We start from the raw sequence: 21,975 nt of genomic DNA on the forward strand, positions 1-21,975 counted from the left end.
AAAATAGATTGAGTCTGTTTGTCCATCTTTCTGATGCTTAAGAACTGATATGGTTCTTTTTTTACTTTACTATGTAGCTTCTCATTGGTCCTTGGAAGGTTTATAACTTTTTTTTGAGAAAGAGAAGAGAAATCGCCCCTTAAAAAAGGACCACAACACACAAAAAAAACTTTTTTCTTTTTAAGCCTAAAATAAAAATATAGTTGTTGAATTCAACCACTTCTTCCCCTCTCAAGTGCCCCTAAAGGCCTCTAGGGGCGTAGCCGCTAGTACCAAATAAATATATTCTGTAATGTTTTTATACAGACGGATGAACAAACAGACATACTCTGTTTGTAGAGTTTCTTTGTATATATGTATGTATCTTTATAATAAAGTAACACGTTCTATGTGAGTCTTTGTGCACCAAGGGATCTCACTAACCACTGAACCAATATGGTTCTCCTTTACATGGTAGCTTCTCATATGTCCTGGTAAGGCTTATTACTATTTTGGGGAAGGGTACCATCACTATCCCAAGAGAATCAACTCTCCAAAATAAATGTTTTTAACTTTTTCATTAAAAAAAACTCAAATTGTCAGGGGAGGTTCGTCTTCCCCCCCAACCTAAGGGTCCCTATATGCCTCTAGAGGCGTAGCCGCTGCTAGTAGAGTATCCAGTGATATAAAGTAGTAAAGTTTTTTATCTGAATCTCAAAATTAGGCAATTAATTATGAATAAAAAAATCACGCAACCTTTCTTTTAGAAAAAATCAATCTTTAAAGTTAATTAATGTGAAAAGTATAAGTTTAAATGAAAAAAAGTCTTTAGTGAGTTCTATTTATTTTTGATGATAAAGATTTTGCAAAAGGCGTTTTATTGCTATGTTGATCAGAAATATGTTAGAATTTGTTGTTAGGTTTTTTCTACAAATCTTTATATTGAAAGTCTAAATTTGATAATTGTGATTTTTTTAAAGCTTATAGTATTTATATAAGTTGTTTGTATCTTATAGTAAAAAAAATATTGAAAATTATTTTTTGTTTGTTTTTTATTAAAGATTTTCATATTTTTTTCAATTTTTTTTCAGAACTTTAAATTGAAAAAAAACCAAAAGACCCCGCTAAAATATTTTGTGTCCACCTGGAATCATCAAGGATTTATGTCTATTTTCACCCTACATAGGTCCCAGGGCTCGGCACTTACTTTTGTCTTGATTCAATTGTAGCCCACAGTGAGTACTTTGTTGTCCCAGGAATCAATATTCCAAAAATCAGATCAATCGGATAATAAGATCACATAAAAATTAACATGTTTAAAATGATTATAGAGTTGCTACGCTTTCTAAATCGTACCTAACTACTAAAGGAATCACCATGCAAAGTTTAAAAAAACGATAGGATAATTCTAACATATATTTAATATTGATGCAAATTATTTCTATAAAAATCTTCATCTTGTATTCTAAGCCCCATCATCATTTGACTTTCATCCTGTTGGGTTCCAACTTTGCTGGTTTCCAGGTAGCTACCAGTTATGCCAATTTTCTTATTATCTTCCATCTCATTGTCAGATTTTATAGTGATCTATAAGTAATAAGTTTTTGGGATCATGGATTATCATAGATTATCTTTAAAAATCATTGAACTTTTAAATGCCGATAGTTGCCTAGTAGACTATCAAGTTTATAGTTATTTCTCGCATCGTATTATAAACGGCTTTCCGCGAATATAGAATGTACAATAATAAGATTAAAACTAGTTTTTTTAGCCCCGAGGTGCCAAAAACTTTTACCTTATTTAGTTCACAGGATGTTTGAAGCAAATTATTTTGATCAAAGCCACATACCTTAATAGATAATTTCATAATTAAGATCTTTCTGAGGATACAATTTATTTAATATAAAATTAACAGTATCTGTGTCTGTCTAACCGCAGAACCGATAATGTTCTCCTTTACAGTGTTGCTTCTCACAGGTCTTGGAAAGGTTAATAACTATTTTGGTGGAGGGTACCACCACCCTCCTAAAAAAAATCGCCCCCTTAAGAAATGGCCCAACCCCCCGCTACCAAAAAAAAGTTTTATTCAACTCCCCTTCCACCTCAAGTGCCCCTAGAGGCCTGTTGTCGCTGTTAATCCTGAAAGTTGTACCTTGGCTAATGACAAAGTTGCAGTGTTTAAACCTGACGACACACCTGTACCTGTACCTGGGCTAATGATACAGTTGCAGTGTTTAAACCTGACGACACACCTGTACCTGTACCTGGGCTAATGACACAGTTGCAGTGTTTAAACCTGACGACACACCTGTACCTGGGCTAATGACACAGTTGCAGTGTTTAAACCTGACGACACACTTGTACCTGTACGTGGGCTAATGATACAGTTGCAGTGTTTAAGCCTGACGACACACCTGTACCTGTACCTGTAACTGCACCTGCACCTGCACCTGCACCTGCACCTGCACCTGTACCTGTACCTGGGCTAATGACACAGTTGCAGTGTTTAAGCCTGACGACACACTTTCTAATTTTGGTAAGGCACTACTCTCTGCATAGGTTGGTTCCAGTAATTCACTTAAAAAAATAAAAAATAAATCATTGGCAATGTCAAACAATACATAAATATGATAGTTAGATATAAATGGGTTAAACTTATCAGAAAATCTAAAGGGAGAAGACAATGGACAATAAATTTATGTACATCACCAATGATAATACACAAAATTACCCCTTCTGTAAATTACAATTGGTTGTTGAAACGTTTGGACACTCAGCTTAATGAACCAACCAATCAAAATTCATTAAAAGTCCCCAAAGTTATTAAGCCAACGAATAAGAAAAAGTTCTTGTAAAACTTTGGAGACTAGTGTAATAAACAATTAGAACTTTAGAAACTAAAGATTATTACTTAGAAATAAAAATTATCCCTTACCCCCATGAGATTGAATTTCTCCCCCCCCCCCCCAAAAAAAAAAAGGGCGTCAAAAGATATTTATTAGATGAAAATTTAAGACCTGAATTCTACCAAATCCTGTTCAGTAATGAAAGGCATGGGTTCTTCAATAGTTACAGTTTCACTCAAGTGAGTTGGATTCTGCTCGGTTCTTGCTGCAGAGAACTAAACAAGGAGGACAACATCCATAAGTAACAAATTACAAAAAAAAACATATATGGACAAATGGACTATATAAGTTATAAAGCAGATGTTGAGTTGTCATGAAAAAAGAAGTAAAGAGAATATGCAAAACAATAACATCTTCACTAAACATTTAGATGGTAACCTATAAAAGCAGTCGAAAAAATCACTTTTCCCTCATAGTTTTACAGACTGACTGACGTACAGAGGAACAAAGTGAATTATAAAGTAGCTTTGCTACTAATGACATAAGTTTAATTCAAAGTGCCATGCATAACGATAGTTTTGTTGAAATATCCATTTTTTACTTTCTTAAAGTATTGCTGAAAATAGAATCTAATAACAAATATATTTGAATGTTTTAAATGTCAGGCACAAAATATAGATAGATAAAATATGCAAGTTTTTCTAAAAGAACGTGTCCTAGCTTTTGTGATTTTTTTTAAATAGCTAGTCGGTGTATTTAGTAAATAGTAGATGTTAAATGATCCATAGAATTCAGATATGCAGTCGGTTTTTTTTGTAGATCTATTATTTTTGAAGTAATTTAAGTTGTTTTTTTTAATTAAGTTGGTTTTAAGGTACTAAAACTAAGAAAAAAGTTTCCATTATGAACAAAAGTAGTAATTTGACACCTTACTTTTTGCATTCTGTTGAGTAATTATTGAAAAAATCGATTTTGCTAAAACCCGGTGAATCAAAACTTTGCACTTTGTTTGCTCGTCACGAATGGGGTCAAACAAAATCACAAAAGTTGGGACACGTTCTTTAATAAGATAAATAAAGAAAAAATACCTGATTGTTAGAAGTAAATGAATCCATATAGAAATCATGTTGAAATATATCCTGAATAGTCTCCTGGACAGGTATAGATATATCCTGAACAGCCACGTGGTAGGCTGAACAGGCAGCTGTACATTCATGGGCATGACAGTCCACAGGGTAGGTAGAGGAACACATGTTGTAGTTATAACTTAAGTTGTTATCATTATTATCTATTATATCATGGTTGTCTTGCTCAGTCATTATGATGTTGTTTGCCAGGGTTTGGCCATTGTTGATGCTAGCATCACTAATGCCATTAGTTTGATAGCTTGTAAATGTCTGTTTCTGATATGATTGTTTTAGAAATGATTGTTCTTGTTTTAATGATGAACTGAATTCTATTTCTGCGATAATGATATGCACATATTTATGTACTAGCGGCTACGCCCCTAGAGTCGAATTTGATAACCCAATTTATTATTTTACATTTTTTTGGGGGGGGGTATTTTTTTCTAGTGGCGAATTCTCTTGAGAGGGTGGTGGTACCCTCCCCCAAAATAGTTATAAACCTTCCCGTGACCTATGAGCTTCCCTGTTAAGGAGAACCCGATCGGTTCAGCGGTAAGCAATATCCTTTGGTACAAACATACAGACATACATCCTGTTACTTTAGTATAAGGATTGGACTAAATCAAAAATTGTTGCTTAACCAATTGCACTCTGCTTTTTTCGAAATATTCTGATCTTACCATATGGCTTCATTCTATATCCGTTTGTCAAAATCTACCATTGTTTTATGTTGGGTGGGGGGGGGGGGGGTGGGGGGGGGGGGGGAGGTATACCAATAGACAACTTAGCTTATGCAATGTTCTCTTTTTGTGGAGTCCCAAATTAACAGCTACTACACAATAGAATATTTTTTTAAAGTAGTAAAATAAATATATTTGCATCCCTTTAGATTTATGGAGTCCACCTTCAAGATTTTCTTCCACAGTAAAAGAATTCTATAAAAAAAAAACTTTTTATTATCAATTGCTATCACTTAAAATTTTTGTGTAAAGAGAAAACATATTTATTTACCAATTCAAAAAAAATCAATGCTTCTTATATATGATATGTAAATATTCTTCACCTGATAGTAGCTTTTTTGTTGGACAGGTATAGATACACCTTGCTGTGCCACATGGAGTGCTCCAGTTGAAGCTGTACATCTAGAATCTGATACCGCAGGTACCGCTGATATTTCATCTGATAACAAAAATAGTTTTAAAATTAGATTCCTAACTATTTCTTATTTGGTATCTTTTTAAGAATTATTGTGAGCAATTTAATCAAAGATAACATTGCATATATAAATTAAGGTTTTAAATCAAAACTTTATAAGTTTTGATCTGTTTTATGAAGGCTTTTAAAGGATTATTCATCTTGTTTGTAAAATTCCTTTAATGAACATGTATTTATTTTTTTTTGGTATGTTTCATAAATGAATTTAATTTATTGTAAATGAGACTAACCTAACATGGAGAAATTTTCTAGAGGCATAATACTGGTTTGTAAACTTGTGAAAACATCCATTCCTCCACAATCTTCCAGCTCTAAAAGAATTAGTTTTAAAATGTCATCTAAGTATATTTTTTTGCTATTTACTTAAGTTAATGATTGAGTTTTAGTTATTTCTATTTAATAGTTATATATGTATCTTTCTTTTTGGAACATTATTTATTGGTCCTATATCGGGACAAATTACATAAAATTTCTTAGGCTAGCCTTACTTATTCCTTTTAATCTATTTAAGGCTAAGATAACAATAACTACTAGTCTAGCTTAGAAAATTTGATAGGATTTTTATTATGATTATATTTTCAAATAGTTTAAGAATTAAGGTGAACCTGTAGCAAATTCAATCTGCAGAGGAACCTCCAGACTAACAGAAGAATCACCATGAACACTGACAGGATTATCCTGAAATAAGCAATATAATCTGTAGAGAAACCTCTAGACTAACAGAAGAATCACCATGAACACTGGCAGGATTATCATGAAATAAGAAATACAATCTGTAGAGGAACCTCTAGACTAACAGAAGAATCACCATGAACACTGGCAGGATTATCCTGAAATAAGAAATATAATCTGTAGAGGAACCTCTAGACTAACAGAAGAATCACTATGAACACTGGCAGGATTATCCTGAAATAAGAAATCTAATCTGTAGTGGAACCTCCAGACTAACAGAAGAATCACCATGAACACTGACAGGATTATCCTGAAATAAGAAATATAATCTGTAGTGGAACCTCTAGACTAACAGAAGAATCACCATGAACACTGGCAGGATTATCCTAAAATAAGAAATATAATCTGTAGAGGAACCCCTAGACTAACAGAAGAATCACTATGAACACTGGCAGGATTATCCTGAAATAAGAAATCTAATCTGTAGTGGAACCTCCAGACTAACAGAAGAATCACCATGAACACTGACAGGATTATCCTGAAATAAGAAATATAATCTGTAGTGGAACCTCTAGACTAACAGAAGAATCACCATGAACACTGACAGGATTATCCTGAAATAAGAAATATAATCTGTAGTGGAACCTCCAGACTAACAGAAGAATCACCATGAACACTGACAGGATTATCCTAAAATAAGAAATATAATCTGTAGTGGAACCTCTAGACTAACAGAAGAATCACCATGAACACTGACAGGATTATCCTAAAATAAGAAATATAATCTGTAGTGGAACCTCTAGACTAACAGAAGAATCACCATGAACACTGACAGGATTATCCTGAAATAAGAAATATAATCTGTAGTGGAACCTCCAGACTAACAGAAGAATCACCATGAACACTGACAGGATTATCCTAAAATAAGAAATATAATCTGTAGTGGAACCTCCAGACTAACAGAAGAATCACCATGAACACTGACAGGATTATCCTAAAATAAGAAATATAATCTGTAGTGGAACCTCCAGACTAACAGAAGAATCACCATGAACACTGACAGGATTATCCTGAAATAAGAAATATAATCTGTAGTGGAACCTCCAGACTAACAGAAGAATCACCATGAACACTGACAGGATTATCCTAAAATAAGAAATATAATCTGTAGTGGAACCTCCAGACTAACAGAAGAATCACCATGAACACTGACAGGATTATCCTAAAATAAGAAATATAATCTGTAGTGGAACCTCCAGACTAACAGAAGAATCACCATGAACACTGACAGGATTATCCTGAAATAAGAAATATAATCTGTAGTGGAACCTCTAGACTAACAGAAGAATCACCATGAACACTGACAGGATTATCCTAAAATAAGAAATATAATATGTAGTGGAACCTCTAGACTAACAGAAGAATCACCATGAACACTGACAGGATTATCCTGAAATAAGAAATATAATCTGTAGTGGAACCTCCAGACTAACAGAAGAATCACCATGAACACTGACAGGATTATCCTAAAATAAGAAATATAATCTGTAGTGGAACCTCCAGACTAACAGAAGAATCACCATGAACACTGACAGGATTATCCTAAAATAAGAAATATAATCTGTAGTGGAACCTCTAGACTAACAGAAGAATCACCATGAACACTGACAGGATTATCCTGAAATAAGAAATATAATCTGTAGTGGAACCTCCAGACGAACAGAAGAATCACCATGAACACTGACAGGATTATCCTAAAATAAGAAATATAATCTGTAGAGGAACCTCTAGACTAACAGAAGAATCACCATGAACACTGACAGGATTATCCTAAAATAAGAAATATAATCTGTAGAGGAACCTCTAGACTAACAGAAGAATCACCATGAACACTGACAGGATTATCCTGAAGTAAGAAATATAATCTGTAGAGGAACCCCTAGACTAACAGAAGAATCACCATGAACACTGACAGGATTATCCTGAAGTAAGAAATATAATCTGTAGAGGAACCTCTAGACTAACAGAAGAATCACCATGAACACTGGCAGGATTATCCTGAAATAAGAAATATATTATTGGGGATCTGAAGAAAGTCCCTCAAAAAATTAGTATGTTACATACTAAAAACGAGGGTTTATCCATCTCTTTTTTAGGGGTTTTCTTTCCCACTCCTTAAATACTCATCCCTCATTTTTATGACGTCATTGAGGGACATTCTTCATCTTCTATTATTGGAAAGAAGCGCAGCGTTATAGCTCACACACAAACATTCTACACAAACTAACATATTCATTTATTTGAGAGAGAAACAAGGATGAAAACATCCAATAATAGTTTAGTACAAAAAAATATGGATGTACAAACGGACAAACTGAGTAGTTAAGCAGATTTTCAATTCAAAAACTTTAATGCTTTGACAGGTTGGTTCCAAACAAGTAGTGTCAGAACTTTTCAACCAATAAATCTAATCTATAGAAAGTTCTTTAGTTTATCATCGTAGTCAAGTGTAGCATGGGTTAAAGAGAAGCTTTGCTCCTCAAAAGTAAATAGACAGCTAACAAAAGAATAAAGGCTAGAGTGGCTAACTTTTATAGATAGTTATTGCAAGCTGTTGCTTGCAAATTAAGAATGTGCAAAGTATGGGGCTTGGAAGGTTAGTTGGATTTTAGACTTGGCATTGCTAAGTCGCCCCCAGTAGCTGCAGGTTTGAGTCATTAGGTGTGGACACTGCAGTTACATTTAATATCCAATCAAAAGGGTTTACCAAAGTTAAATATAATAACGAAACAATTATTTGCATGCGTGCTTTTATATTATCAATAAAGTTCATGAACAAATAAAGTGATTAATTTGATGGTAAGAATTGCAAGACTATTCTATAATTAGCTAGAGTCTGTAAGACGTCCATAATACACAAGTTTATCAAGTAATTTGCTGTCCATTGTCTTATACCTGTTTCAACTAAACAAAAATAATGGAAAGAAATATGTCTGTTCAGTTAAAAAAATTTTAAAATATGCATAATTTAACATGTTTATGACGTTTAGACACTTCTGGTTTAAACTCAAGCAATCAAAATTCAATAAAAGTATAAAAAATCTACCCAAGATGATGTGGCTAAAAAATCTTGGAGACCAATGTAATTTACATTCCATTGTCTCCTCCCTCCCTGAGAATGCCCACGAAACACTTAGTCTACTGCGGAGAGAGAAAAAAACATAATTTCTTATGAAAACAAGAAACAAGGCGCAGTTTTGCAACAAATGTTTTTTTGCAAACGTTTTTTGCCATCCAAAACAAACAAAGATATGTCGGGATAAGAACAAAATGTTTAGCAAAACATGTCGCAAAGTTTTATTTTAGTTATTTTTAAAATACAACGTCAATTTAATTCACTAAAGGTTTTAAAAAATCAAAGTAAATTTGGATATAGTCCCTTTCGTGGCAACGCCCCTTAAGAGGCGATTCGTTGCATTTTCAAAAGGGTTTTTGATAGGTTATTTTAGGTTATATTGAGTTAGGTGATTGCCCAGCAGGGCTATAGACCCAAGCAGAAAAGCTAGTATGAAAATACGACGAATCGCCCCTTAAGGGGCGTTGCCACGAAAGGGACTATACCCGTAAATTATAATCAATATAAAAAATTAGAAGCTGCGACTACTTTTTATAAACACGACCCTTAAAATTACTAATCAATAGAATGCCAAAAAGTTTTAACGGGGCCAATGATAGCACAAGTAAAGGTTTTGGGTACGGATCTAAAGGGATAAGATAATGGGCGATAAATTGATGTTCATCCCTTATTGATTGTAAACAAATTATTGGCCTTTCTGCAGCTAGATAAACTATTGTTTGAAAGTTTGGGTATAGTCCCTTTCGTGGCAACGAACCTTAAGGGGCGATTCTTCGTATTTTTCACAGTAGCTTTTCTCCTAATTCTAGCGGGGCCAATTGCCTAACCATGTAGGGCAATAATCTAACCCAATAAAACATAACCTAACCTAAAATAACTTATAAAAAGTCATTTTAAAATACGACGAATCGCCCCTTAAGTGGCGTTGCCACAAAAGGGACTATTCCCGAAAGTTTTAGACACTCAAGTTAATAAATCAATCAATTAAAATTTAGTAAAAGTACACAAAGAAGAAAAATGATTATTAAACTTTGGATATTAGTATCATGAACAGTTGTCCAATGTCCTCGCCCCCTCTCCCTGGTTTTGGGGAAAGATCATTTACAGCCAATTGCTTTTTACCTGTAATGTTAGAATTTCTGTAATTTCACCCTCCAGAATTGGTTCTGCTGTGTAGGTCTCCATAAGAACTGGGTCATGATACTCAGCACTAAATATTTCACAAAAATGAATTTCAATTTGTTAAGCTTAGCTTTCATGGATTTTTTATCCTTGTGGATGTAGAATTTACTCAGATATTATGACAGGGGAAAAATTGTCGTCAATTTAGGTTGCTAGCATGGACATCATTTATTGGTCAGTTAAGTAGGATGGGAGGGGATGGAAAAATGGCATGGTTAGGGGGGGGGGTCGTTATTCTATCCAGGTACAAATTTACTTCATAAGAGTAATTGTGATCTGGTGTAAGATCCAAGTAATAACAAATATATTAATACCTAAATAACATGGAAGGAGGAGACTTTAAACTACAAATTAAATTGAGGTGAATTCTTAAAAAACTTTTGCCTCACTAAAATTTTAGTGAGACAAAATTATCCCCTCTAAATTTTTAGCGAGCCTCACTGATTTTAGTGAGGCAAATTTTTTTAAGAATTCACTTCTAATATCCAAAGTTTTATAAACACATTATTTTATATTTATTCATCATTTGGGATGTATAGCAATTTGTCGTCTTCCATTGTCTATCTCTTAAGATCCACAGAGATAAGAAAATGGCTGATAAATTTATGTACATCCCGATGATGATACACAAAAATACCCCTTCTGTAGATTACAGTTCAGACACTCAACTTAATGAACCAACAAATCAAAATAATAGACACCAACTTTGTTAAGCGCCAACAAATAAGAAAAAGTTATTATAAAACTTTGGGGACTAGTGTAATAATCAGCCCACTGTCCTCTTCCTCCCTGTAAAGACCCTTATAAAGCTCACCCTGGATGTAGATTGAGATACTTGGGATTTAAGCTCTTCGTTGAGACATCACTGTCTGTTGGATTGGAAGATTTTTTCTTCTTCAATTTCAGAGATTTTCTTCGTTTTCCTGGATCTAATGATTTGATAAAGGCATTTCTCGTATTCATTCGAATCCGGTGGATAGGAACCGGTTCTCATCCATACGAAAAAACTATGTCTAGCATCGTATTATATCCAGCTTTCTACGAATATAGAAATGTACAATCATAAGATTAAAACTAGTTTTTTTAGCCGGTGACTTCGTCACCTCGGGGCTAAAAAAACTAGTTTTAATCTCATAATTGTACATTCTATATCCGCAGAAAGCCGTTTATAATACGATGCGAGAAATAACTATTCTCGTATTCATTCGAATCCGGTGGAAAGGAACCGGTTCTCATCCATACGAAAAAACTATGTCTAGCATCATATTATATCCAGCTTTCTACGAATATAAAAATGTACAATCATAAGATTAAAACCAGTTTTTTTAGCCGGTGCCTTCGGTACCTCGGGGCAAAAAAAAACTAGTTTTAATCTTATAATTGTACATGCTATATCCGCGGAAAGCCGTTTATAATACGATGCGAGAAATAATTATTCTATTTTAAACTTTATTTGCTTAATATAACATAACCAAAACAAATGAAGTTTCCCTCCCCCCTTATTCTAATTCATTTTAAAATAAGAGGGGAGGAATTTTCTTGCCCAACTAGGCACTTTGGGGGAAACCCCTAAAATTTTTAAAATGAGGCGAAGATATTATTTCATCAAAACAAAATGTGACGTCCAATTAGTTTTCAAAATAAAACTCTGTTTTTATAAACATTTTCTCATCTTTTTGCTTTCACATTTCAAAACAAGGATGGCAACATCCATAAGTAACGAAGCACAAAAAATCACTTATATTTTATAGGTTATTTTAGGTTAGGTTATATTGGGTTGTGTGATTTCCCCACAGGGTTAGGTAATTGGCCCCGCAGGGTTAGTGCCCCCCGCAGAGGCTAGAAATAGGAGCAAGGCTACTGAGAAAAATATGAAAAATCGCCCCATTAGGTGCGATGTTACGAAAAATACTTATCTTTCAAGAAAGTTTCATAATTATAAAGGTTTATTGCAAATTCTCTTCCTTTTTTTATTCTATATGACAACTGAATATTTGCGCTATAACTCACTTTGTCATTTTATCAATCCATGATTTTTTGGAAGCTGTTTATAGTGCTTTAAAAAATGACGCTATACAATACAAATGACCAATAATAGGCCAATACACAATGAAAGGGCCCAGTATACATTTTAATTGACCAATGGTAGACCTGTATGACGTAATTTTTTATAGGCATTATTGAAAGCTTCATTTTTTTGTGCTTTGCTACTTATGGATGTTATTGACCAAGGAATGATATTCTGACAAACAACTGTAAAGGAAAATTTCCCCGCAACTTTCTTCCCCTCCCCCCCCCTTCTTTCCCACCCCTCTTCACTTACATAACAAAAACAAACTATATCACTAGATACCCCATAAGGTTTCGTGATTTTTCTGTAGAATTGTTGGTTAGACTGGCTACCCCTGTCCTAGCTGAAATGCCTTTATGCCTGTATTATTATTGTTTTGATCTATTGATGACACTTTGTTTTTAAAAGGTTTAGTTTCTCCCAAACTTTTCTTGTCTGCTTGTACATGAATAAGTATTAGGAAAATGAATATTATGACAAAAGAAAAGGTTGCTAACATGGAACTCATTTATTGGTCAGTTCCTTTATCCAGTAGGAGGGGAGGGTATGAGATAAAGAGGGTGGATTGGGGTATCATTATTTTAGCCCGTTGCGAGTTTCACTCTATTAGAGAACATTTAAATCTAAGCTTTGCACTTACAATATTATACTTGATTATAGAATTTTTCTTTTATTGCTAAAATAGTGTCTAATCGTCCTTGGAATCAACATTTCAAAAATGAATGTATTTGGGTAAATAAAATACATAAAAAATTTAATAAAATAAATCATGAATTTAAAATAAACGGAAAATTTTTGGCAAAGGTTATGCAATTGCTGGTCTTTCTTAACTGTACCTAAATGTTTCATAAATCCTTATACAAGGCTTTAAAACTAATTGGCAGGTCAGTGATGTTTAAAATTAATGATTAAAGCTCTTACTAACGGACTTATTTAAGTTGTAGAAGATCTTCGCTCAGCCAACTGCTTTAATGTAGAATATTTATTTCTCACGTGGTATTATAGACAGCTTTACCCGAATAGCAAAATACAAAAATTATATGATTAAATCCATATTTGTTGGCACCGAGGGCTGATGGACCGGGCCAATAAAACCAGTGTTGATAATATGATTTTTATTTAATTATTCGTAGAAAATTGTCTGTAATACGATACAATCCCTGATTATTCAGCAAGGCTTAGAACTTGTTCTAATCCAGCGGATATTAATCGGTTTCGAAGCCATACAAAAAACAATATTTTTAAAACTTATCCTTGTTGTTCCTGATTTGAATGCAGTGCTATGATGTTGTTGTGTGTGTTTGTTTTGAGTGCTGTGGCATTTGAAATGATTTTTCAGATGATGGCTGACTGCAAACGCCCGCCCACACTTCAATACAAACAATATCTAGGCATAATACACTCTAGAGGCTGCGCAACAAGTCTCTAGGGGCGTTTAGACAGGAATTGTATTATTAAAAGAATAGATTTTAAGCTTTTAAAGATGATTCTTTGTGTAATAAAGTCTGACATTTTTATTTGATTAATAAAAATATCAGACTCTATTACAGCTTTCCCTATTTTTCAAAAATATTAAAATTTTAGGGGGGAGGATTGTGTTAGAATTTCATTTCTTTGTTTTTTACTTTAGGTCTGGTTAGTTGTGGTTATATTAGGAACTAGGTAGCCTCGCATGGTTAGGGCCCCCGCAGTGTTTAGGTATAAGAAAAAGTTTAACCTTCCCATGACAACATCCATAATAGCGAAGCACTGAATCGGTAGGACAAACGGACATTAACACTTGTATAGTGTCAGAACTAAATAATCATAATATAAATGTATAAGAGTCAAAGCAAAATTGTAAGTAAATTTGTTGAAAAACTGCTTGATTCAGGATAATGTTTATGAACATACTTACATTTTTAGGACTTGATTATAGAGTTGCTTCGCTTATTGAATTATACTTTGTTGTTCTAGGAATCAATATACCAAAAATCAGATCAATCGGATGATCACATAAAAATTTTTTGTTAAAAAAGTAAAAAAAATCAACATGTTTAAAATGGACGTACGGACATTTTGGTGATGATTATAGAGTTGAAACGTACCTAAATCGTACCTAATTATTAAAGGCATCACCATGCAAAATTTGAAATGGATAGGACAATTCTAACATGCCTAAATTAACAAAAAAAGCTACCTGTTACGGACGGACGGACCGACCCTAATTATAGAAAAGCTTCGCTTTTAATAAAAGAGCCTGGGGTTTCAGTGATCCTACTGTGAAAAAGCACCAGATATTATTTTATTGAAGATATTGCTAACACTGCAAGAATAAGGTTTTTCATGTGTGTGTATCCGTCTGTGCTTCTTCAAATCACTCTGGGTTGTGAATAGTTTGCCACATGTATCACAGTTAAATGTTTCTCCTAAATAAAATGAATTTTAAGTTTACTATGGTGCCGTTTGTGCACTGATAACCCTCCCCTCTCTCCCAACCTAATTTTAAATTTTAAAAAAAATATGGAACCTACCAAGTACTTGATATAACCTAACCTAACCTAATGTAGAAAAATAAACAAAAAAACAAAAAACTATCCCCTCCTCCTTATTCCTGTTTCATTACACAGGGACGTCCAGGGGGGGGGGAGGGTTATTGCCTCTATGATATAAAGATTACCCCCCCCTTCCATCAAATAAAAAGCTTGGACGTCCTTGTTCATTAGGATACATTTTTATGATTGTTTGTTTAACCTTTACGATATGTATTTTGATGAAAAAGCAAAACTTAATTATAAACAAAATTTTCTAAAAATGAAAAAAAAATAATAGGAGAGTATTTTGGGGCGGGGGACTGATGACACCCACTTTTTATATTGCAATTGGGATGGCCTGACTTCCCCCATATTTTCACTCTCTAACTCTAACCCTGTGGGGTTACACAGTATTAAATAACACCTAACCTATCCTGACCTATCCCCATCCCAGTGTTATTAGTGCATAAGAAGCAGCGTATAGTGCCTGAGAAAAATTGACGTCATACAATGCAAATGACCAATGATAGGCCAGTATATATTGAAATTGACCAATAGTAAAATGCATACTGGCCTATCATTGGTCATTTGTATTGTATGACGTCATTTTTTATTAGGCACTATACGCTGATCAGTGCTTAATAGCAATCATAATTGTTACCAAAACAAAGATACTCTTTAAAGTGTAATACCTGTATGTAATCTCTTGTGTGCTGTTAATCTGTACAGTGTTGTAAATGCCATTCTGAAATCATTGTGAATTTTAAATATTTCAGCCTTTGAATGGTGATTCCTCTAGTAGTTAGGTACGAGTTAGAAAGCGTAGCAACTCTATGATAGTTGCCAGAATTTACGTACGTCCATTTTAAACATGTTAATTTTTAACTTTTTTAACAACAAAATTTTATGTGATAAAAATGTCCGATTGGTCTAATTTTTGGAATACGATTCCTAGAACAACAAAGTACATTGTAACAAGCGAGGCATCTCTATAATCCAGCCCCAAAAATGTAAGAATGTCCTTAAACATCAGTTTAAGCAGTTTTTAAAACAAATTTACTTACAATTTTGCTTCGAACATTATAAGTTTATATTCTGATTATACAGTTCTTACACTCTACAAGTGTTAATGTTTGTTTGTCCCACCGTTCCAGAGCTTAACTTTTATGGATGTTGTCATCCTTGTTTTTTTTAATTACTCGAATAATCATTCTATATTATTAAATGCAACGTTTAAAATACAGACAGATCATAATTAACGAAAAACAGCGTATAGTGTCCAATAAAAAATGACGCCAACAATACAAATGACCAATGTTATGCCAGTATACAATTTACCATTGATCAATTACAATGTATACCGGCCTTTCATTGGCCATTTGTATTGTATGACGTCATTTTTTAATGGACATTATATGCTGTTTCAATTTACGAGTAACTGCAATTCTATTTTAACAAGCATTTAATAGTTATTTCTCGTATCGTATTATAAACGGCTTTCCGCGGATATAGAATGTACAATTATAAGATTAAAACTGGTTTTAATCTTATGATTGTACATTTCTATATTCGTAGAAAACTGGATAAAATACGATGCTAGACATAGTTTTTTCGTATGGATGAGAACCGGTTCCTAACCACCGGATTCGAAGGAATACGAGAAAATCTCTTAATACGTATTTATATTTGCTCGGTTTGTGAGATACTAAAGACTAGGGTTTGGTTGTATATCCGGTTTGGTCGGATATTTAGCCGGATACCGGATATTGAAACTATTCGGCCAGATATCCAGCAATATAATCTTTTATATTATATTTAATACAAAAATCCCTACTTTTTAAATTTGAATTAACTGTAATTTTCTTATTTTTGAAGGTAGAAGAAATTTTTTTTCAGAAAATGTTTATCTTTTTTTAAATTTTATATTAGAAATCTTGTAACGTGATTTTTGGCGGTGGCAGCTGTACTTAGCAGCTGCCAGCCGCCTCAGCCGGCAGTCGGCGGCTAAACGGCAATCTATTTTTTTGCTACTTCAATATCCGGTTATCCGGCCAAACCCTATTAAAGACAATAAAAAAAAAAAAATTTGACGCTGAAATCAAAGAAGTGTACCTGCAAGCCAAATCTTGACAAACGAAAGGTTTCTCATTGTTGTGTGTTCTTTTGTGAATCTAAAAAAGTCAATGGTTCATATCTTTTCAAATTTTCCTGCAGTTTCATAAGACTTACAAAATATAATAGAGTATGTCGTAAGTTTAGAAATTTTATTCGATTTTTTAACATGCTTTAACATCAAAATCGCTGCTTTTCTAACCTAATTTAAGGAAGCTTTCTATAGGCCAGTGGATGGTTTAAAACTATTTAATTTTGCTAATTGAAGTCTACAATTTCCATTCTCCTTTCGAACACAAAGCCACTAGATGCTTGTGGCGTAGATTTTAAAATTGAAAAAAGAGAAACTTTAACTAAAGCATAACATCTACACTTAACTTATATCATTTTATGCAATAAAATCGTCTGAATTTCACCGCTAACCTACATAAAATGCTCGTAAATTTTTATAGGTTACAAGGAGTTTTACATAATTTATGTGGCAATCTTCTTAAAATACTTATGAAGGTTAGAAATTTCCCCGCGCTTTTTCGAAAAATGATTTTTGTTACAGAGAGAGTTTTAGTTTCTGTCAAAGCAATTGTCATGATCGTTGTCTTTGGTTAGGTTAGGTTAATTTGAGTGCAGCTCAGCCCCACAGGGTTAGAAATACCGTTGGTTTTCAGCAGACCTTACCAAATAATTTGAAAAAATTTGGTGAGAGGAGAGTAAAAACGCCCTTTTTTGCAGCTTTCTTTAAAAAACAAGGATTGGGGGAGGGGTTGTAGTAGCCCATTATCTTTTGAAGGGAATATACCGTTTATGTTTTTCCTTAAACTAAAGCCTCAGAAACGTCCCTAGATTGCAGTTTTGTAAACATTTTTGTCAATAAACAGACATTTTTTACGCCCTGTTAACGAAAATATACATTATACACAGGGATCTGAAGGGATAAGACAATGGCTAATATATTGATGTACATCCCAAATGATGATACACAAAATTACTTCTTCAGTTGTTGATTCGTTTGGACACTCAGCTTAAAGTACCAACATATCAAAATTAACTACAAGTACCCAAAGTTGTTAAGCCAACAAATAAGGATAGAACTTTGGGTACTAGTGTAATAAACAGCCCAATGTCCCCTCCCTCCCTGGCATCCTGTCTACCTTGTACCCGAAGCCTTTACCTATATTTATTATATTTATTTATATACTTAGATAGATAGAAAACAAAAATATCCTCAAATAAAAGTAACAGGATGTCTGTGTGTATAGGTGTACCAAAGGAAATAAATAACCGCTGAACCGATATGATACTCCATTAAAGCGTTGCTTCTTATAGGTCCTGGTAAGGTTTAAACTATTTTGGGGGAGAGTACCTAGCTCTCTCCCAACAGTAAGAGCACCTAGAAAAAAATGAACCCCCTCCTCTTCAATTTTTATTCTTTTCTTTTTAAAAGAAGTGTGGACGCTCCGCCTCGGAGAGGCCTTTGGGACGTAGTATATATGTAAAGAACGAAGAGTTTGAATTATAAAGCAAGAAAGAATCTATGAATAAAATAACAGACATTTTCCCCTAACAGATGACATGTGAATCACATTTGTACATTTTTAAAGAAACTCTATCTTCAATAATGGCCGAGAAATTCAGATTTACCCTTTACCTCTCATTTTTAGCTAGTTGGTTGACATGACGTTGTTTAATCAATCAAAAAGTAACAGGATGTCTGTCTGTTTGTTTGTACCGATGAACTTGCTAACCGCTGAACAGATATGGTTCTCCTTTACAGGATAGCTTCTCACAAGTCCTATGAAGGTTTAAAACTAATTTAGGTAAGGGTGCCAAAAGAATCGCCCCTGCCAAAAATAACCCCCCCTCCAAAAAAATGGAGAGTGGAGTTCGATTGTAGGCCTCTAGGGGCGTAGATGAACTGTGACGACATACCTTGAGAGCATAAGAAGCCAAGAATGGTTTGTGACATTCTTCACATTGAAATCTAAACTCTCCTCTATGCTTCTTCTCATGTGTTCGTAGGTTACCTAAAAATTAGGGTTGGGCCGGATCCTTTTTTTTGGCCAGATACTGGATATCCGGTTTTTCAATATCCGGCCGGATACCGGACATTAAAACTATCCGACCGGATACCGAATATCCTGCATTAAAAATCAGCCGGATATCCGTTATCCAGATAGTTTTAATATCTGGTATCCGGCCGGATAGTTTAAATATAAGGTATCCGGCCGGATATCCGGCCAAACCTTACAAAAATTTGCCGGATATCTGGCGTTGGCCGGATATACGGCCGGATACCGAATATCCGGCATTATAAGTCAGCCTGAATTCCAGTATCCGAATAGTTTGAATATCCGGTATCCGGCCGGATATTGAAAAACCGGATTTCCGGCCTAACCCTACTAAAATTTCAGAGAACTACAATTATTGGCAGAAAAGCTTAGACACTGATTATTTGTACAACCCAATTTAGATTTAAATAAAGCATTAAGATTTTTTATCTGTAGCTTAAGATTTAGATAATTTTTGAACCGATTGAGTTCTCCATTTTATGGAAGCATACCTTAAGTACCGGGATTGTTTTAGGCTATTTATCTTATTTATCCTGGATGATTTAATTTAAGGTTTTTTTATTAACAAATTGAAAACAAACATACTTCTAACAAATATTGTCAAAAATTTAAATTTGATTATAAAAATTTTAAAATCAATGCTTATCTAAAACAAATTATCTATACCTTGTGTAGAATAGGTCCTGTCACATTTCTCCCAGGTACATTTATACATTTCTAATTTATAGGGTTTAGTCACAATTAACACATTAAATCAGATCTGCATTAAATTTAACTTCAATTTTTTTTTTAAAGTCTTCAGGTACATGTTGTTTTTCTCATAATTTTTTGGCTATTTTTTTTATAAATCTGTAATAACAAGGATGACAACATCCATAAAAGCGAAGCACTGAAACGGTAGGACAAACGGACATTAACACTTGTATAGTATCTGAACTGAAAAATCGGAACATAAATGTATAAATGTCGAATCAAAATTGTAGGTAAATTTGTTGAAAAACTGCTTAAAACAGGATAATGTTTATGGACATACTTACATTTTTGGACTTGATTATAGAGTTGCTTCGCTTATAATATTGTTCTTTGTTGTCCCAGGAATCAAAATACCAAAAATCAGATCAAACGGATAATAAAAACACTTGAAAATGTGTTGTTAAAAAAGTAGAAAAATCAACATGTTTAAAATGGACGTACGGACATTCTGGTAATGATTATAGAGTTGCTACGCTTTCTAAATCGTACCCAACTACTACAGGAATCATCATGCAAAGTTTGAAATCGATAGGACAATTCTAACATGCCTAAATTAACGAATAAAAGCTATCTATCTCGGACGGACGGACGTACGGACGGACGTACGGACGGACGTACGGACGGACGGACGGACGGACGTACGGACGGACCGACCCTAATTATAGAAAAGCTTCGCTTTTAATAATTCAATGGGGTATATTTTTCTTTGGAGGGTGGTGCACTGTAAAGGAGAATCGTATCGGTTCAGCAGTTAGCAGGATACTTCGCTTCACATACACATTTATAGATGTCCTTTTACTTTTATAAAAACTAGCGGCTACGCCCCTAGAGGCCTCTAGTGGCACTTTAAATGTTTTTTATGTTGCGTTTAAGTCTCTGAGCAAATTTTTTTTGTGATTTCTCTTGGGAGGGTGGTGGTATGCTCCCCCAAAATAGTTATAAACCTTCCAAGGACCTATGTAAAGAAGAACCCGATCTGTTCAGCGGTTAGCGAGATCCTTCGGTACAAACATACAAACACACAGACAAATAGACTTTATTATAAGGATATTTAAATTTCTAAAATCAAAAAGTATGTATATGTTTCAATTTTGTAGCTATATTGTTACAAAACATGAGTTTTAAAGATCACTTTCACTTTATAAGGACAAACTATAGATAGATAGATAGATAGATAGCTGTGTCCAGGTATAATCTTACAGGACACCTCAATATCCCCTGCAGTCACATATACACTAAAGCTAATACACATCAAAATAGAAAGCTTATATACAATATATACATGTAGTAGGAGGGGGTCGCAGGATTTGGCCATGTCTAAGTAAAGGTACCGGACTATGTACACATAATAATTGTCAAATCCTAAGGTACCCTTATACAAATGTTATAGTAATATAATCTATGGTTTAGTTTAGCACTCGAAAAAGATCCAATTCTAAGGTCTTCTAATACATAGGAGAGTGTCGCATGATTTGACCATAATCGAGTAAAGAAACCTGACCATGCAAAATTATAATTATCCAATTATGTTTCTGCACTCAATCATGGCCAAAAGCTAAAGTCCTCTAATACATAGGTGAGGTAATGGTATACTCAGGGTCAGGTTTCTGAACTGAATAATGATCCATTGCTAAGGTCCTCCAATACATGGGTTTTGTAGGTAATACTCTATGGTCGGGTTTCTGAACTCAAACATGATTCAAAGCCAAGGTCCTCCAATACATGGGTTTTGTAATGGTATTCTATATGGTCAGCTATTTACACTCAATCATGAACCAATGCAATGATTCTCTATAATCTGATTAGGTAATGGTATATATTATGGTCAGGTTTCTGCATTCTAACATAATTCAAAGTCGCGGTCCTCTAATATATGGGTATTCTCTATGGTCAGGTTTTTACAATTGATCATGAACCAATGCAATGGTCCTCTATAACCTGGTTAGGTAATGGTATATATTATGGTCAGATTTCTAAATTCGATCATGACCTAATGCTGGGGTACCCTTAAACATAGGTTAGGTATATTCTATCTTACTTTATATGTATAGTTTACTATTTATCCTGAAAAGGTGTTTTTGTGTTCTGTAAGAAAAACTTATACATGTATATGTATGTATGTATGTTCCAAACTATATTTAATTCAGATATGGGAACACAATGAAAAGGATATTCCTATTTATAATTACTTTACAAGATGTCAAAGAATTTTGGTAAATTTAAATTAACCAGAAAAAAATTCATTTACGAATTTCTGAAGATTCTAATCAAAAAAATAATTCTTTTTGGATTTGCTGAAAATG

The 21,975-nt window shown here is 33.8% G+C and overlaps 2 protein-coding genes across 2 annotated transcripts; both read right to left on the reverse strand.

The window, feature by feature from the left end:
• Window positions 1-1,398: 1,398 nt before the first annotated feature.
• LOC145312960 (uncharacterized) lies at window positions 1,399-4,326 on the reverse strand. Its single transcript, XM_080152173.1, has 5 exons — window positions 3,914-4,326; window positions 2,997-3,100; window positions 2,460-2,556; window positions 1,775-1,828; window positions 1,399-1,566 (listed from the first exon to the last, which is right to left on the reverse strand). Exons 1-5 carry the CDS (start codon window positions 4,142-4,144, stop codon window positions 1,399-1,401), a joined length of 654 nt encoding a protein of 217 aa, XP_080008299.1. The 5' UTR covers window positions 4,145-4,326.
• On the reverse strand, window positions 4,144-19,732 carry LOC145312961 (uncharacterized). The gene is made up of 14 exons (XM_080152174.1): window positions 19,586-19,732; window positions 18,780-18,874; window positions 16,854-16,912; window positions 15,434-15,486; window positions 14,533-14,636; window positions 13,492-13,597; window positions 12,589-12,663; window positions 10,972-11,086; window positions 10,098-10,185; window positions 5,773-5,845; window positions 5,398-5,478; window positions 5,016-5,131; window positions 4,832-4,887; window positions 4,144-4,228 (listed from the first exon to the last, which is right to left on the reverse strand). The coding sequence occupies exons 1-14, from the start codon at window positions 19,632-19,634 to the stop codon at window positions 4,144-4,146; spliced, it is 1,155 nt and encodes a 384-aa protein (XP_080008300.1). The 5' UTR covers window positions 19,635-19,732.
• Window positions 19,733-21,975: the final 2,243 nt, after the last annotated feature.

Source organism: Acartia tonsa, chromosome 3, assembly GCF_053477335.1.
Source record: "Acartia tonsa isolate MP-2025a chromosome 3, ASM5347733v1, whole genome shotgun sequence".
Lineage (NCBI taxonomy): Eukaryota > Metazoa > Arthropoda > Copepoda > Calanoida > Acartiidae > Acartia > Acartia tonsa.

Bases quoted from the DNA above. Each gene is read 5' to 3' on its own strand.
- LOC145312961 (XM_080152174.1), bottom strand. From the start codon at position 19,634: ATGTATAAATGTACCTGGGAGAAATGTGACAGGACCTATTCTACACAA. The intron at 5,132-5,397 runs GTTAGTCTCATT...TTTTGTTATCAG, and splicing joins AGAAAATTTCTCCATGTTAG to ATGAAATATCAGCGGTACCT. The intron at 4,888-5,015 runs GTGAAGAATATT...TTTTTTTTATAG, and splicing joins AACAAAAAAGCTACTATCAG to AATTCTTTTACTGTGGAAGA.
- LOC145312960 (XM_080152173.1), bottom strand. From the start codon at position 4,144: ATGACTGAGCAAGACAACCATGATATAATAGATAATAATGATAACAAC. The intron at 2,557-2,996 runs GTCTTAAATTTT...TATTTTTTTAAG, and splicing joins CAGGATTTGGTAGAATTCAG to TGAATTACTGGAACCAACCT. The intron at 1,567-1,774 runs GTAAAAGTTTTT...TATTACTTATAG, and splicing joins CATCCTGTGAACTAAATAAG to ATCACTATAAAATCTGACAA.